This window comes from Balaenoptera physalus (assembly GCF_965194825.1).
Source record: "Balaenoptera physalus genome assembly, chromosome: 3".
NCBI lineage: Eukaryota > Metazoa > Chordata > Mammalia > Artiodactyla > Balaenopteridae > Balaenoptera > Balaenoptera physalus.
Genome location: NC_138890.1, coordinates 57808578 through 57823727, shown reverse-complemented (window position 1 = coordinate 57823727; position 15150 = coordinate 57808578). Strand labels below are relative to the sequence as shown.

The 15150-nt window shown below is 43.4% G+C and overlaps 1 protein-coding gene across 5 annotated transcripts in view; it reads left to right on the top strand.

Annotated features, from left to right (window-relative positions):
- ARHGAP26 (Rho GTPase activating protein 26) overlaps window positions 1–15150 on the top strand; it is a 470301-nt gene that overhangs the window by 345206 nt on the left and 109945 nt on the right. For all 5 annotated transcript variants that reach the window (XM_082454134.1, XM_082454135.1, XM_082454137.1 and 2 more), the window contains exon 18: window positions 12033–12192. In XM_082454134.1, the coding sequence (XP_082310260.1) occupies window positions 12033–12192 (160 nt within the window). The remainder of the gene's footprint in view (window positions 1–12032; window positions 12193–15150) is intronic.

Genomic DNA, 15150 nt, shown 5'->3' with positions numbered 1-15150 from the left:
TGAGAACCTGATGTTCATTAAGTTATTTCATCTCTGCGGGTTGACACATACCCAGATTGGTCTGCTAAAGTCACTTCTTGATGGCATTTCTCCTGGGCTTTGTGCACCACTGGGTCCTCAAAGTGTTTCTTCAGCCTGCGCTGCATTCTCTCCCCCGTCTCCACTGCCAGCAGCTTGGCATTCTTCACCCACCTTTCTGAAGAGCCCAGCAGAGCAAGATGACAAGAGCTAAGGTGTCGGGGTTTGATGCCTGCACAATTGGAAGCCTTCCGGAAGCTGGTCATTAAACACCTTGACTTCCCCATTGAAAAGTATTGGGTTTGGGCTTTGCAGATGATACTCACCAAGAGCCTAAATGACGGGAGATCGGGACCCAGATCTCAACTGCACTGTTTGAATCATTTGTGTCTCTGTTTCTAGACATTATATGCTGTTCTCTGCCTAATGATATGTTGGTTTTCACACATTGGATCTGTAATTCGTGTTTGTCGACACTGTACTTTGTTTTATAATTTGCTCCCAAAGTAGCAGAATTCAGTGAGTTTCCAGTTTTGTGCTGCCTATGAGGAGGATAAATCAGGTTTTGCCTGGCATGCATTGAAAAAAGAACTCTCCTGGCATAATTCCCTGATGAATCTATTTTTGTGATTAAGGCAATAAATGTAACAGAAGGGTTTGTTTCTTCACTCTTATTCTAACATGTACCACTATATATAAACACAATTATTTTATATGTATAGATAAATAAGATGAGCTGCTGTTTCACTTAGGCTTGGACTACATTAAAATTTTGGGAGATAACAATTTAGGTGCAGCAAGGAGCTAGGAGATGTTGTATAGAACTTCAGGAATGGGGAGATGTAGTAAGATGTCATTCACTCAGATTTTTATTCTAATTTTTATGGGTTGTGAAATGTATGTTGTTGGGTTTTTTCTGTTTTTTTTTAAAGAATTCTATTCTTTAGCATCAGACATGTAAGCATATATAAAAATGTGGATGTTCTGCCCACATAATTCTTCACGGATGTTAGAGATCTGGGGTTTCATCTTTCATGGTTAGTACTAATTGATCTCCAGAACTTTTCCAAGGAGTGTCAGCTCTTGTACATGAACAGCCATGAACTTTTCAGGACACCTTGAAATAAAATAATTGTTTTCTCTATTAATTGCCTATCCACATGTAATTCAGAAGTTCGTTGATAGTACATATAGATTTATAAATTACAGTCATTTTGGTACATTGGCCCTTGAAATAAAGCCAGCTTTTTCAACCTAAGCCTCTTGATTTGTTTCAGACTCATGGCAGGGAATGTAATTTTCTGTCCCTGTTTCCTTTTTGAGGTGAAGGTACACTCCTTTTCAAAACTATGCCAGTCAGATGGGTTATTTCCCTTATTTGAAAAATCTTCATGAAAGGGGATAGATTACCCAGGGCATATGTGTGTGTCCGTGCTTGCATGTCTGGATGCGTGTTTCTCTCTCTCTCTCTCAATCTGTCAATTTCTCCCTCAGTAACATTTCCCATAATCCCATCAGTGGATTTGGAATCTTGATTCTACCTCCTGAAAGGATATCGTCATTTCATAGAAGCAGCAACGAGGTTAGCATTTCATGGAAAGTGAGATCCCCTGACTGCTCAGTCTTAGAGCCATTATTCTTACTGGAGCTAAGTCACATGGTAAAGGGCCAATCCCTTAACCTTTGATGTAGCTCCTTTTGTCCCTGACCTTTCATCTGTAAAATGGGTCTAGTAATATGGATCTGTTCTTGTAATTAATTAAAGGTTGTTAAGATGGTTCAGTTCAATGGGCTTTATAAATGTTTACATAACATGTTTAATATTGGTGTTCTTTGTGGGTGACTATTAGCTAGGTAGCAGGTAACTAGCACCTAGAGGCTGTTACTTAGACTCTAGGCCTCCAGTTCATTGGCTAAACATTCTGTTCTTTTACAACCTCCCAGTGGGGAAGTCAGGGGAAGACTTAGCACAATGACAAAGGGAAAAATGTGGAACAACTTCAGAGACCTACCACGTTAACACAGACATAGATGCAAAGGCACGGTGCCTTACACATTTCAGTTACTCAAATAAATATGAAAAGTAGCATATGCTGGGTTTCACGTGTCTTGAATTCTCTCACGGGGCCTTATGCTAGTTTGTGAAGTTCTTATATCTCTTGTGCCCGTGGAATTGGGGCATTTAAGTCTTAGTAGGTGAGACCTTTCTGAGTCTGCAGAGAGGCATAACTAATTATGTTATCCCTCTGATCAGAATTTTCTCATGGCTTTTCATCTCGTTGAGTGGAGAGGGAGGCTCCTACAGTGGCCTGCAAGGATTTCCCGCCTCTGAGTCTGTGACCTGACTGCTCCCGATACCTTCCCCTTTGATGGCTCTGCGGCAGGTACGCTGGCTTTCACTGGTGCTGCCAACGTGCCCCACAGGTTGCTCCCTGAGGCATCTGCATCTGCTCTTTGCTCCCCTGGGGCTCTCTTCCCAGAGATCCACGTGGCTTGCTTCCTTCCCTCCTTCAGGTCGCTAGTACATACCTCCCTCTCAGTGACCCCTTCCCTCACCACTGTGCCTAGAACTGCAGACAGTCCCCCAGTGCTCCCTTTCCACCCTAGATTTTATTTGCTTATTGTCTGTCCAACCCCAAAAGAACGTAAGCTTTTAAAGCAGGGAATTTGTGGGTTGGGGGTGACAGTTTTGCTCATGGCTGTATCCCCAGCACTTAAAGCAGTCCCTGGCACATAATAGGCAGTAGAAAGTCCTAAGGCAATTTCTCCATGGCCTGCCTTTTTGGACAGTGCTCGCCTAAAGGTGAGAGGCTGAGCCATTGAAGGAAGTGTCACCACCAGCAGGAACTGATATATTTGCAGTGTTCCGTGACATCAGGGTGGCCTGCACCGGTGCAACTATTATGCCTCCTCTGTGCTCCAGCATCTTTCTAGAGACTGGAGAACATAAGCCTCAAAATCAATCAATCAACGATAATGTGAAAGGACTTTTAAAACTGTAAAATGCTTTGGAAATGACAGCTACACTGGACTTTATAATGGATTGTTATGTAATTTGAAATAGTTAAGTAATTTTCCAGGAAGCAGAGTTCCCTGGACCAGTGCTGTGCTTCCCCATCTGGGCCTGTGGACTGGGTCCAAGAATACAGCTACAGGCCAGAGCCTGAACCATCCAGGACCAGAGCGGGGAAGTCCATCCAGTAACCCCTAGACTGAAGGGATGTGCCTTCCATGTGCACAAAACTATTCAAATACCAAGTAGCTGAGACCATGTAGGGCAAATAGAATTCAGGTTGGCCTGTTGTTAGTCTCTAAACAACTGTGACTAATTTAGAAAAATTAGGCAGCTTAGCAGCAAAAGTATAATTCTTATGGTTAATGAAACCTGGCCTGTTCCGGAGGGGGCCAGTAATTCCCATGACCCAGATTAGTTTTCTCCCAGTAGAAAAGCTTAGGGGTTTTATACTGTTGATGGGCAGAGATGAACCTAATATCCTTGTTTGCTTTCAAATCATCCTTTTAAAAATAATCCGGTTCTCCTTTTACCCATGTTCTCTTTAAGGCTAGGCTATGTAGAAAAGAAGAGAGCAAGTGAGATAAAAATGGCAGATTATATACTGTATATATTATATCTCACACATGTTTACACACACACACACACACACACGCACACGCACACGCACACGCACACGCACACGCACACGCACTGCATTGTACCAGAGAGCATCTAGGAGCAGTAGCTCTGGACTGCAGACTGCCTGACATCAAATTCCAGCCCTACCACTTGTTCAGTATGTGACCTGGGACAAATTTCTGGGTTTTCTGAGCCTTAGCCTCTTCATGTGGGATAGTATTGGAACTTACCTCATAGGGTTATTGTAAAGATCAAATGGGGTAATCACTGCAGTGCTTAATGCTTGTCTCACAGGAAGTGCTCGCTCGGTCAGTATCAGTTGCTGTTATTGTTGATGACGATGTTAATAATCTAAGGCAGGCAGGAAATAAAGGGATTTCAGAAAGGGATAAGAAAAGGAAAAGTGAGATGCAGGAGACACTATCCTAGAAGGTTTAAGTATATTGGAAAGAGACTGGTATAATATGGTAAGCTTATGCTGTATTTTATAATGCATATTAGATCACTCATGTGATAATGATAATTATACCCTATGAGTACTTTATGGCCTTCGTACCTTCCAGATTAGCACTGTGGCCAATGAGAGCTGCCTGGTTTATTCCACGCTGTCGGGGTCAGGGTGAACTGCTCTGGCCACTCCCCTGACCACTGTCCCACTTAGCAAAGGTGCTGAGACACCAGTAGATTATGTGGAAGTTTAAACCAGGCATTCAGTGCAGCTGAGCCTTGAGAACCTCAGAGGAAGGTGGCCTCCCAAAGCATGCACGTGTTCTTTTTTTTCCCCAACACCTGATAAGGGCAAACTCTGTGCTAGGCCCTGGCGATGGGACAGTAAGGGAGGATAATGCCATCCCAATTTTCTTGGAACTTCTAGTAAGTGGAGGAGACAGACAATGACAATTCTGTGAATAGTGACACAATTCACCAAGTGCTAGGAAGGAGAATTGAGGAATTAGTTTTGTAATGAGGTATCTGACCTGGTATGGGGCGTCCAGAAAGACCTCTTTGGGAAGTGAAAGTGATAAGTTAGGAGAGAGCCAGTTCAAGAGGGGCTGCAGGGCTTCCCCGTCAGGGAGCATTAGCATTAGGAAGGAAGGCACCCAGGCCTAACGAGGGTTTTAGCCCAGTTTTAGCCAAGGGAGGCATGGTGGAGAAGGGTCTAGATCATGTGGGATCTTGCAGGCCAAGCGTTTTTAACCTGTAATTAAAAACAGTCAGAAGCCTTTGGTGGGTTTTAAACAGGTAGTGGTATTGGATTGGAGGAGACCAGAGGGGAAATAGAGCTGGTTGCACGCTCAGATTTTAGAACGATCTCCACTTTAGACTGCAGTCTATATGCCAAGAGGTACCTTGACTTTGCTGCATTTACCCAAATCCTTTTTCCTTTTCTCTGAAGAATTTTCAGTACCAAGTGGGCTTCTGTAAGCGGGCGTTAAAGTCGATGTATATGATACTTGTCAATACTTAACATCTTAGCAGTGATGTCTATCCGTCTGAAATATAGTTTACACATTTCACCAGAAACAGAGAAGATGTTGGTAGTTATTCACAGATCTCTGAGACCCTTGGTTGAAAGCAGAGCAGCCTGCAGGGATGCACATACGGCCATAATTGTCTTTTTGAGGCGGCTCTCGAAATCATCCATTTGGCCCGTCCTCCTTTCTTCCTTTTAATTCATTCTTCTCTCTCAGTCTTAAAGTGTTCACTCTTTCATTATTAGAAAGCAGCTCTCTGACTCTGCCAGCCAACTACAAATGGAATGCTGTCATATTTGAGGGATATTTCATCATATTCATGTTTTTGTCAAGCATGAAGCCACTTCAGGAAGGGAGTAGAAATGATATTTAGTCCAGTATCACTCTCATAGGCATACATGCTTTTTCTTCCTCTCTCTTGCTTTTTCTTTCCTTCTTCCAGTTTAGTAATTTGGGTGGTGAATGAGGGAGCTGTTTTTTGTTTTCTCTATCATAACCACTACTTTTTCTCCCACATGCCCAAGCGTGTAACTGCTCCATGTATTCATTTGTGGTTGGATTTTCTGAGGAAACAAAATGCCTCTTTTAGCCTAGCTGAACTGACCCTTAGTTGTGTGGGAGCAGCAGAGTGCTAAGGTGAAGATTATGGGCTCTGCAGCCATCCTGAGTTCCTTTCCTGGCTCTGCCCTTCATTAGCTGTGTGACCTCAGGCAAATTACTTAACTTCTCAGTGCTTCAGCTTTCTCATCTGTAAAATGGCAGTGATAGTCTTACCTACTTGTCTCAAGGAGCTCTCTTGAAGATTATACTGGGTAAAAGTATCCATCATAAGCACTCAGTTATTCAAAGCTTCAAATCTGGCTTCTCACTGGATAACCATTCCCAGAAAGATGTTAAATATGGTTGGTGAGCATGACCCCAGTAAGTACACGGAAAAATTTATTTTAAACTCTCATTCTGGTGCCAGCCATCAGGACAGCCCAGCAAAGCTGTATTTATGGCTCTGATGGATTTCCTTGGCAGAAGCCTCCTCAGCACCATCCAGACTGGTCCCGTCTCACCGAGTTCAGGTGGTATCCAGGCAACACACACACACACACACACAGTCTGACTCAGTAGAAAACTCGCAGCCAGTGGTGGTGAGGATTCCCCGCCACCATTTCCCCACTCCGTACTAAGGGTGAAGTTGAAGTTGGTGGAAGGAGCCACGCTGACAACGCTTGAAACTAAACTTGCCTTGGATAGCCACAAAAAAAGTATACTTCCAGCAGCTTCATTTCCAGCTAATCCTTCTTGGCCCCAGAGCTTGGAGCTTCTCTATCCCTGAGAGGGTAGTAGAGAGATAAGTGATATTTACTGCAGCTTAGGTGCCCACCCACTCAACTACTTTCCGAATTGGAAACCTGGGGCCTACCCGGTGCCTGCCTGTGTGCTGCAGGGGACGCACTCCAAGATCTGGATCCAGCCCCCAGTCCTGAGACACTCATGAGAAGGGAAGCAGTCAGGGTAGAAATGGCCCACGGGATTGATTGTGAACATAATCACTTAGAGCTCTGTGTGGCCTCCCGTCAGGGAGGTGTCTAGAACTGGGCTTTGCAGGCAGGTGGGCGGTTAGGGGAGGACTTGCCAGGCAGGCCAGGGGCAAGTTGGTGCCCTTGAAGGCAAAGTGAGTGTGGTGGGTTTGCTGTAGCTTCCTAGGAGGCTCTCAGCCTGTTCATGTGAGGTGCTTATAGGGTAATGATAGAAAATAAGTAATAATATATTTTGAATTTTTCTATGGATTTGAAGTATTTCATAATTTTTAAAAAAAGAAGAAATGTAAAAAAAGGATAACCAGAAGAGAAAGATAGCCCTTGAAATACAGGTGGAAGACACAGGGTTCCTTGCGCCAGGCAGAAGCAGGACACCAGGTGGCACCACCAATTTACAGTGTGACTTAAATTGGCACTTGCTGCTACTTTCACCACTGTCATCACCACTACCCTGACCACCACCATGAACAATACTAGCTGTCATTTAGTAAGCCATTATTTCAGGCCAAGAGATTGACTCACCTAGTCTTATTAATCATCCTTAAACTTTATGAGGTAGGTACTGTTGCTTGTGTTTTATAGGTGAAGAAAGGGGTTTAGAGAAGCCAAGTGACCTGCCTCCTGTCATCCAGCTGGGAATCTCTGTATGACTCCACTCCCTGTGCTATCCTGTCTCCCTTAGCCTTTTTTTCCCCATATTTATAAATTGGAAATAATATTTGTACTCCATACCTATAGAATGGCGTTTTTCAAATTTTAAGTCATGACACATTAGTGGATTGTAAAATTGATTTAGTAGCAGAAAAATGACCAGAATAGAATAAAAAATAACAGAATTTATCACACTTACTGTTTCTGAAACTTGTGCTTCTAGTAACTTGTGTTTCTGATATGCAAGTATGTATGTGTGTGTACCTCTCTCTGTGTGTGTATATATGTATATATGTACTAGTGAAGTGTTATATGGGAAAATATGTTTCCTACCATGGGTTATTGTCAGAAAGTTTGAGAGCTACTATTCTAGGCTTATATGAAGTTCAAACAAACATTAAAAAGTGTTGCAGAGCTCCTATAAACTCTAAAACACCTTACAAGTCTAAGTTATCATTACTTAACACTGGAAGCTGAAACAAACAAATAAAGGATGGCAGATAAAAGTGTTGCTGTGCTGTAACCTCCACCCATCTGGTTCATCACAGATAGTGCTAATCTGTCACCACATTGTGTCCAGTGGAGCCAGGATGCAACTTTGACACTCCTCGACATAGCACTGCAGGCCTCAAGATGAAACCTATTTGCAGACCTAGCAACAGGCTTAGGTATTGTTGGTACATCAGGACCAGTCTGTTGTTAGAAAGTATTGCTCAGCACTTCCAGAGCTCTGACTCTCATTTAAATGCTAGGAAGACAGATGTGATCCCCAGAACAGCATGGGCATCTCTGCATTACAGGCCCCAGAAGAGTTGCCTCCACTCTCCTCCCCTCATAGTACTCCCCCACCACCATCTTCATCTGGAAGTAATTTACCTCCTTCTGCCTCTCAAAGGGTATCAGACCAATCCAGAGTCCCCATCCATTTTCCCTTGAAGCAAAGGTGGCAAGAGGCCCTTCTGCCATGGCCATTTTCCTTGGAACATGCTCTTTCCTCATGAACCATAATTCACGAGGGAACCACAGGGAACATGGGGTGCCGATCCCCCACCAACTGCCCTGAAGGCATGCCCCTCAGGAGATGCCCTGCTTCTCAGCTGATGTGGCAAACTCTTAAGAGTCACAAAAGGAACCGGGCTTTCCCTTAAAAGCGCATGTGGAAACTGTTTCTCTGCCGCCTGCAAAGGAAGCCTGTAGAATTGGCAGTTGTCTTAGAAGTCTCCACAGAAGAGTCCGCGTGGACCTAGGGAAGGCCTGTCAAAGACTCCCTCAGTGGAATATGCAATAATGCATAAGAGACTCTTGTGTGTGGATTTTAAGTCAAGACTCAACATGACATTCTGGGCTGTGTGGGGAAGAGCTCAAGCAGCTCAGTTACCAACCCGGAAAGCAAGTTCTCTGTGTTCTATAGACCTCACTAATGAATGAGCCCCGTGGCCTCGACTAGACCAGGCTTCCCAGTGCTCTGCCAGCCCTCCTCCCACACATGGGTAAATGCATCAAGTTATAATGGATGGCTGGTGCCAGCAGAGACTGAGGTCTGCGCCTTTCTCTCTGGGATACATAGCAATCTCCAGCCATTAATAATTCATTCTGGAGTAATGAACATAGCTGTACCAAGTTGTGAGCAGTAATAATCAAGGAATAGATCAATTTGTTACCTCAGTGTGCCAAAAGATAATGGTAGTTAGTCATGAAAGGTATAGCCTTTTTCCCCAAAAGTTTCATAAGACTTAGATCAATGTGTTTTTTTAAGTCCTAAAATAAAATGGATCATTAAAAAGGAAATTAGTTATGTTGGGTAGCCTCAAGCTTATTTATATTCAGAGATGCTTATCCACAATTACCATAGCTTTTTTCCAAATGCCTTTGGTCATTTGGGCCAGTAAATCGGAGTAATTATTGCTCATTAATTAAATCTAAGAAATGGAACACAGTTCCAGACTTTGAAAAGGGAGGTTGGGAGAGTTGAGATACATTCCCAAAAAATCATCAATAATAATTTGAGGTTTTCTGAGTAAGTAGCTGGGTTGAGAATTATTGTTTAATGTCTACTCAGAAACTCCCGTCATCTTTTAACACCTCATTGAACATTTGTTGTGTTTCTCCTGGGCCGGGCACTGCTCTCAGCGCTGGTGCTACCAACTAAAATAAGCACGGTCTCTATCCTAAGGCAGCAGTCGAGACCTTAATAACATGTAATAAACCCAGGGGCCAACACTCCTGCCTTCATTGAGGGGTGGAGGGCTGGGGAGAGACTAGACAGAGACTTCAGAAGGGAAGGGAGCCATTGGCGCTGTGCCTTGAAGACCAACAGTTTGCCAAGCAAAGAAAGAAGGGTAAGAGAACGTTCTAGGGAGAGGATTGACAAAGGCAGATAGATGTGAAAGTGGAAAGAGGATGGGTAGTGAACGATTATAATAATCATCACTGCATTTCCCACACGGGAACACATTTAACTGATACAACAACCTCATGAAGTAGATGTATTATTCACCTCACCCCCTTTTTTAAAAGATGAGGAACCCAAAGCTTAAACATTGAGTCCCTTGCTCAGAGACCCAGAGCTGGGAGGTGACAGAGGGCTTAGAGGTGAGTTGGAAAAGCTGCGCTAGGTCATAGGAGTTTGACATTAAAAACAATGGAGCCCACCAACGGTTTATGGTCACCATTATCAGGACATTCCAGCTGTGCAAGCGTTGCTGAACACTGCACATACACCGTGTCACTGTGTTCTCTCTCAGCGACCCAGTGAGGTGTGAGGCCATTGTAGTTTTCAACAGAGGACTGCCTTGAGTGGAGCTAAGTTGTAGACAGTAGCTGGTGGTGGCAGGCAGGGTGCGGCCAAACCCAGAGAGTCTAGTCAGAGAGCCTCGTTAAGAGGCTGTTGCTTTAGTCAGATTGTTGTGTTGAGAAGCGTGATGGTGAAAGTGATCATCATCCAAACCCTATATTTTTATATTGGTCTACAATTTAAAAGTGCTTTCATACATAAATAGCTTGTTGATTCATTTACACAGGGACTTTTGTGACAAGAGGGTAAGTCTACTGACTTGGCTCATTTGGGAGGGGAAGTATAAAGGCATGGAATTCACGTCCTGCACGAAGGAACTGATGTTGAAAGTAGTGGCGTTACAAGCAGCTTGTAAATATGCAGACTTGCTGATTGACTGAGGCCCAGAACCAAAGCCTTTCCCCTTCGCCAGCCTTTCCCCTTGCTTTAACGCTTTCAGACTAGAAACCTGATACAGTTTTGGGTAGAATGGAAGACTATAAGTAACATCAGGAGATTCAGCTAGAACTCAGAAAATGTTTGTAAAATATTATTACGTGGACCAGAAACAGGCCAAGGCATCAGTGGCAACATCTCCTTGCTGCAGGTATTGTTTAGCAATCAGAAAGCAAGTTCCCTTCCTGACTGGACTGTTCCACAGTTCACGTTTCATAGACCTAACCATCCCTTTCAGAGGAGGGGCTTTTTATGAAATTAGACTTTTAGCCCTAGAAAATGAAAGAAAAATACACATCTGCTGATAAAATTGGTTAATGTAGTATTCAGTAAAGGCTCAGTTTCAAAACCAGCACTTAAAGCAGTAGAACCTCTTTTTCCTCCTACAAAATAGAAGTATCCAAGAGAAACAGTGCAAACATTTATAGAATTGTGTGAAAAACAAATACTCAGTATAAATAGCACTAAATGCCAGGAGGTATGTCTGTGCAAACTGCCATCTCTGCCCAATTTCTCTCTAGTTTCTAGTAATGAATAGTTTCCTTCTTCTAACAGGTGGAAATATTAGGTGGAAGCCCCTAATATTTTCTTAACAATACTGAGTGGCCTTAACTTTTAACTTATTTGTTGTCAATAGATAATTTGTATATTTTTGTACATGGGACCAGCAAATGAACAATGAAATTTTATGGCTAGGTCATGGTGCCCTGGGTGTGGAGTTCAGATATATGTTTTGAGTAGTTGTTTATCCAGAAATATGCATATGTGTTTAGCAGTTTACTCAGCCCCAATACTCCTGACCCTGTGTGTTCCTTGGACTTTGAGAGTAAGTGACAATATAAACACGGCCATATACATGGATATACAGTAGTGCATTTTTATTTCTGTTTATGCAACATGTTTGGCTTAATGTAAGCCACGTGTCTAATATGATGGGGCTTTAATACTTTGAGCCTAAAGTGCTGAATTTCCTGACTGAGATCTACCCATTTAAAAAATTAGGTCTATTTTGGGCCTATATTTGCAAATGTATTAAAGCCATCAGGAGTTTTTAATATTTGCACTAGAGAAAATGCTAATGATCACAGCGGTTTAAGCAGCAGCCAAGTATAAAAGTTGTAACTAAGAGGGATTAGCAGTTACCTGGATTTGCAGAATAGAGATTCAAATGTGCAAAGGTTCACATTTTGGAAGGCAAGCTGCTTTGGTTGGTTGGTTGGTTGGTTGGTTGGTTGTTTTAGGCAAAATGGAAATTGTAAGGAGTGTCGTATCCTGAAATAGCAAAACAGCCCAAACACTGGAGATTTCTGAACCTTTGGTAGACGAAAATAGGAATAGAAAAGTCTCTCTTTGGACTCCAGAGGCATCCGAACATGTCCCCAGATCTGGCTCCTACCAGATGAGGCGTCTGAAGATAGGAAGGGTACAGGAGGTCAGCTGTCCATTCATACACTATTCCTCTCATTTGTGCCATTTCTTTTCCTTCCTTCCAGCGTTGCTAACAACCACAAGCAGAATTTGATGACGGTGGCAAACCTTGGCGTGGTGTTTGGACCCACCCTGCTGCGTCCTCAGGAAGAAACGGTAGCAGCCATCATGGATATCAAGTTTCAGAACATTGTCATTGAGATCCTAATAGAAAATCATGAAAAGGTAATATATCATTGGTCACCACAAGTGGAGAATTTACTTGGGGGGGAGCTGAGTTAAAACTGGCCTACAGGGTTGACTCAGGTTCACATCCGTGGTGGCTTTTACACTGTGGTGATGATGACGAAGTTGCTGGTGGTGGTGATGGTGGCGGTGATAGTCATCTTGGGATTGCAGCAGTGGCAACGGTGGCGGTTGTGGTGACGGTAGTGGTGGACAACATATTGGGCATTGCTTTTGTAACAGGAACTGTGTGCTAAGCACTTTACATATGCTGTCCTTTTAACCTCATAACAATCCAGTGAAGGAGGTACTACTAGGAGCCTCATTTTGAAAATGCCCTTTACCCATTTTTTTTTTTAACTTGGTTGTTTTCTTATGAATTTTTGAGTTTTTTAAAAATATTAGGAATAGTAAACTATTTTCATGTGTGTTTCAAATATTTTTCCTAATCTAGTTTCCTTATAGTTTTATAAATGGTATATTGTTTCATACCATGTGTGTGGCGGGGGTGGGGCGTGTCTGTCTTTTCCTTTAGGGCACTGGAGTTTCTGGTCTGTCTTAAGAAGGTTGCCCTCACCCCACGTAATGAAGTATGTCAACACAGCTGCCCTTAAAAACTGGGGTAGGGGGACATGAAACTCCACCCATCTATCCCACCTCAGTTCCTGGTAGCACATCCCTCTGAAGCTTCTCAGAACCTGCAGGGCCCCCTAGGGCACCATTTGACAGCCCAAGGTGCTGGGATATAATAAAAATGCTGTTCCTCCTAAATAAAACCTTTACCTAGAAAGGTGAATGAATTGCACTAGGTCACCTGCCAAATAAATCTAGCATCTGACCGCTAACCACCTGCACTGATGACACTCCAGAATAAGCCATCATCAGCTCTTGTCTGGATTGTTACAGGAGCCTCCTAATTTGTTTCCCTGTTCCCACCCTTGGCCTGTCTATAAGCCACCAGCATGAGATTTTTTTAGTGTTAGATCAAATAGTATCAGTTGTCTGCTAAGAACCATCCAGTGGCTTCGCATTTCACAGAGTGAGAGTCAGAGCTCTCCCAGGAGCCTTGAATGTCCTACAGGGTCTCTGCTCTCCCCTCTGTTACTTGCCTCCTACAGCCTTCTCCTTGAGTTCCCTCCTACGGCCACCTTGACTGCCTTGCTGGTCCTTGCACACGGCACACACTCCCACCTCAAGGGCTTTGCAGTTGCCGCTCGCAGTGCCCGGAACACTCTTCGTCCTGGCATACTTCTTCACCTCCTTCAAGCCTAAGTGAGGCCCACCGACATCTCTCTATTTTAAACTGCGAACAGTCTCAACCCCAGCATTCCCCCTCCCCTTGATCATGCTGTCTGTCTCCATAGCACTTATCACTTTCTGGCATACTATATAATTTACTTATTGATTACACCTATTGCCTTTCTGGCCTCTTCTAGAATGTGTGTATCATGAAAGCAGGGACTTTGGTCTGTTTTGTTCTGTGCTTTGTCCCCAGTTCCTCAATATGCGCTCAGTGCATATGTGTTGGATGAATGGATGGGCTCTTGTGATAGCTAACCTCCAAAGTGGCTCCCAGTAACCCCTGTCTCCTAGTAGTCGCTCGCTTGTGTATCCTCTTCCAACTGTGAATAAGCGATCGGCACTGATCCCAATGTGATCAGTAGCAATTGATCAATAGGAAATGGCAAAAATAATGGTCTGTGACTTTGCTTAGCAGTCCTAAGACCTCGTCGCATTTGCCTTGGTTTCTGGACTTGCTCACTCCGGGGCAAGCAAGCCACCATGTTGTGATGGTGGTCACACAGCCCAGTGGAGAGAAAGTGAGGCTGCCTACTAACAACCAGACCAAGTTGCCAGCCATGTGTAAGTCAGCCACTTTGGAAGTGAATCCTCCAGCCCTAGTCATGCCTTCAGATGATATAGCCCCAACTGACACCTTGAGTGCAACCACATAAGAGACCACTGAGCTAAGCTTCTCCTGAATACCTGACTCACAGAAAATGGGAGAGATATTTAATGTTTTAAGCCACTAAGTTTGGGGGATAATTTGTTATAGAGCATGAGTAATTACTTAAGAATCTCTGAATATAAACTTTCACAGAGTAACAGAGGTCTCCTGCAAAATTGTGTAAACAACATAGCCTTTTTCTTACATGGTTAATAAAAAGATATGAAATCAGATAATTTATTTGAAGAAATTATCTTCTCTTTCTCTCAAACTTTGGACTCTGTCCAACCACTTCCCACAAATATAGTAAATCAGGTATAAAAGAAGATTATGTTATGTATGATGAAAATGAACTTGGAAAAAGGGAATATAATCAAATAGCAGTTAATAACACATGTTTTCTAAAAACAAACCACTCGGATTTAAATCTGTTACCTCTTAATAGCTGTGTGACCATGAGCAGATTACTCAACCTCTCTATGCTCATAAAAGTACTTTCAGTACAGTGTAACTGCTGTGACAAATAACCCCAAAATATCAGTGACTCAGGACAATAGAAGTTTATCTCTTGCTCACATACCAGTTTACTGTGGGTATTCTGGGGGTGGGATACTGCACCATGATTCAGCAACCCAGGTTCCTTCCATCTCGTAGCTCTCTGCCTTCTGCTCTGCAGATCCCTGCAATCGACCAGTTGGTGGGGGAAAGGAGAGAGCGAGGAGAATTGAGTAAGATTATATGGGCCAAGCCTAGAAGATGCTTTCCTTATTTTCTCTGCCGTTCCATTGGCAGAACTCAGTCATGTGACCCCATCCAACTGCAAGGGAGGCTGGGAAAGCACCCAACTGTGCAGAGCAAAGGGAAGCAAGTTTGATGACCAGCTAGCCAGTGAGCCACCTCCCTTCATCTGGTTTGTTGTGAGGATTAGATAAGGTGATTTACGTAAAAGACTTAGCCAAGAATCCAGCAAGGAGTAAGTGTCAATAACTGTAAACCATTGTTTTTAGCAG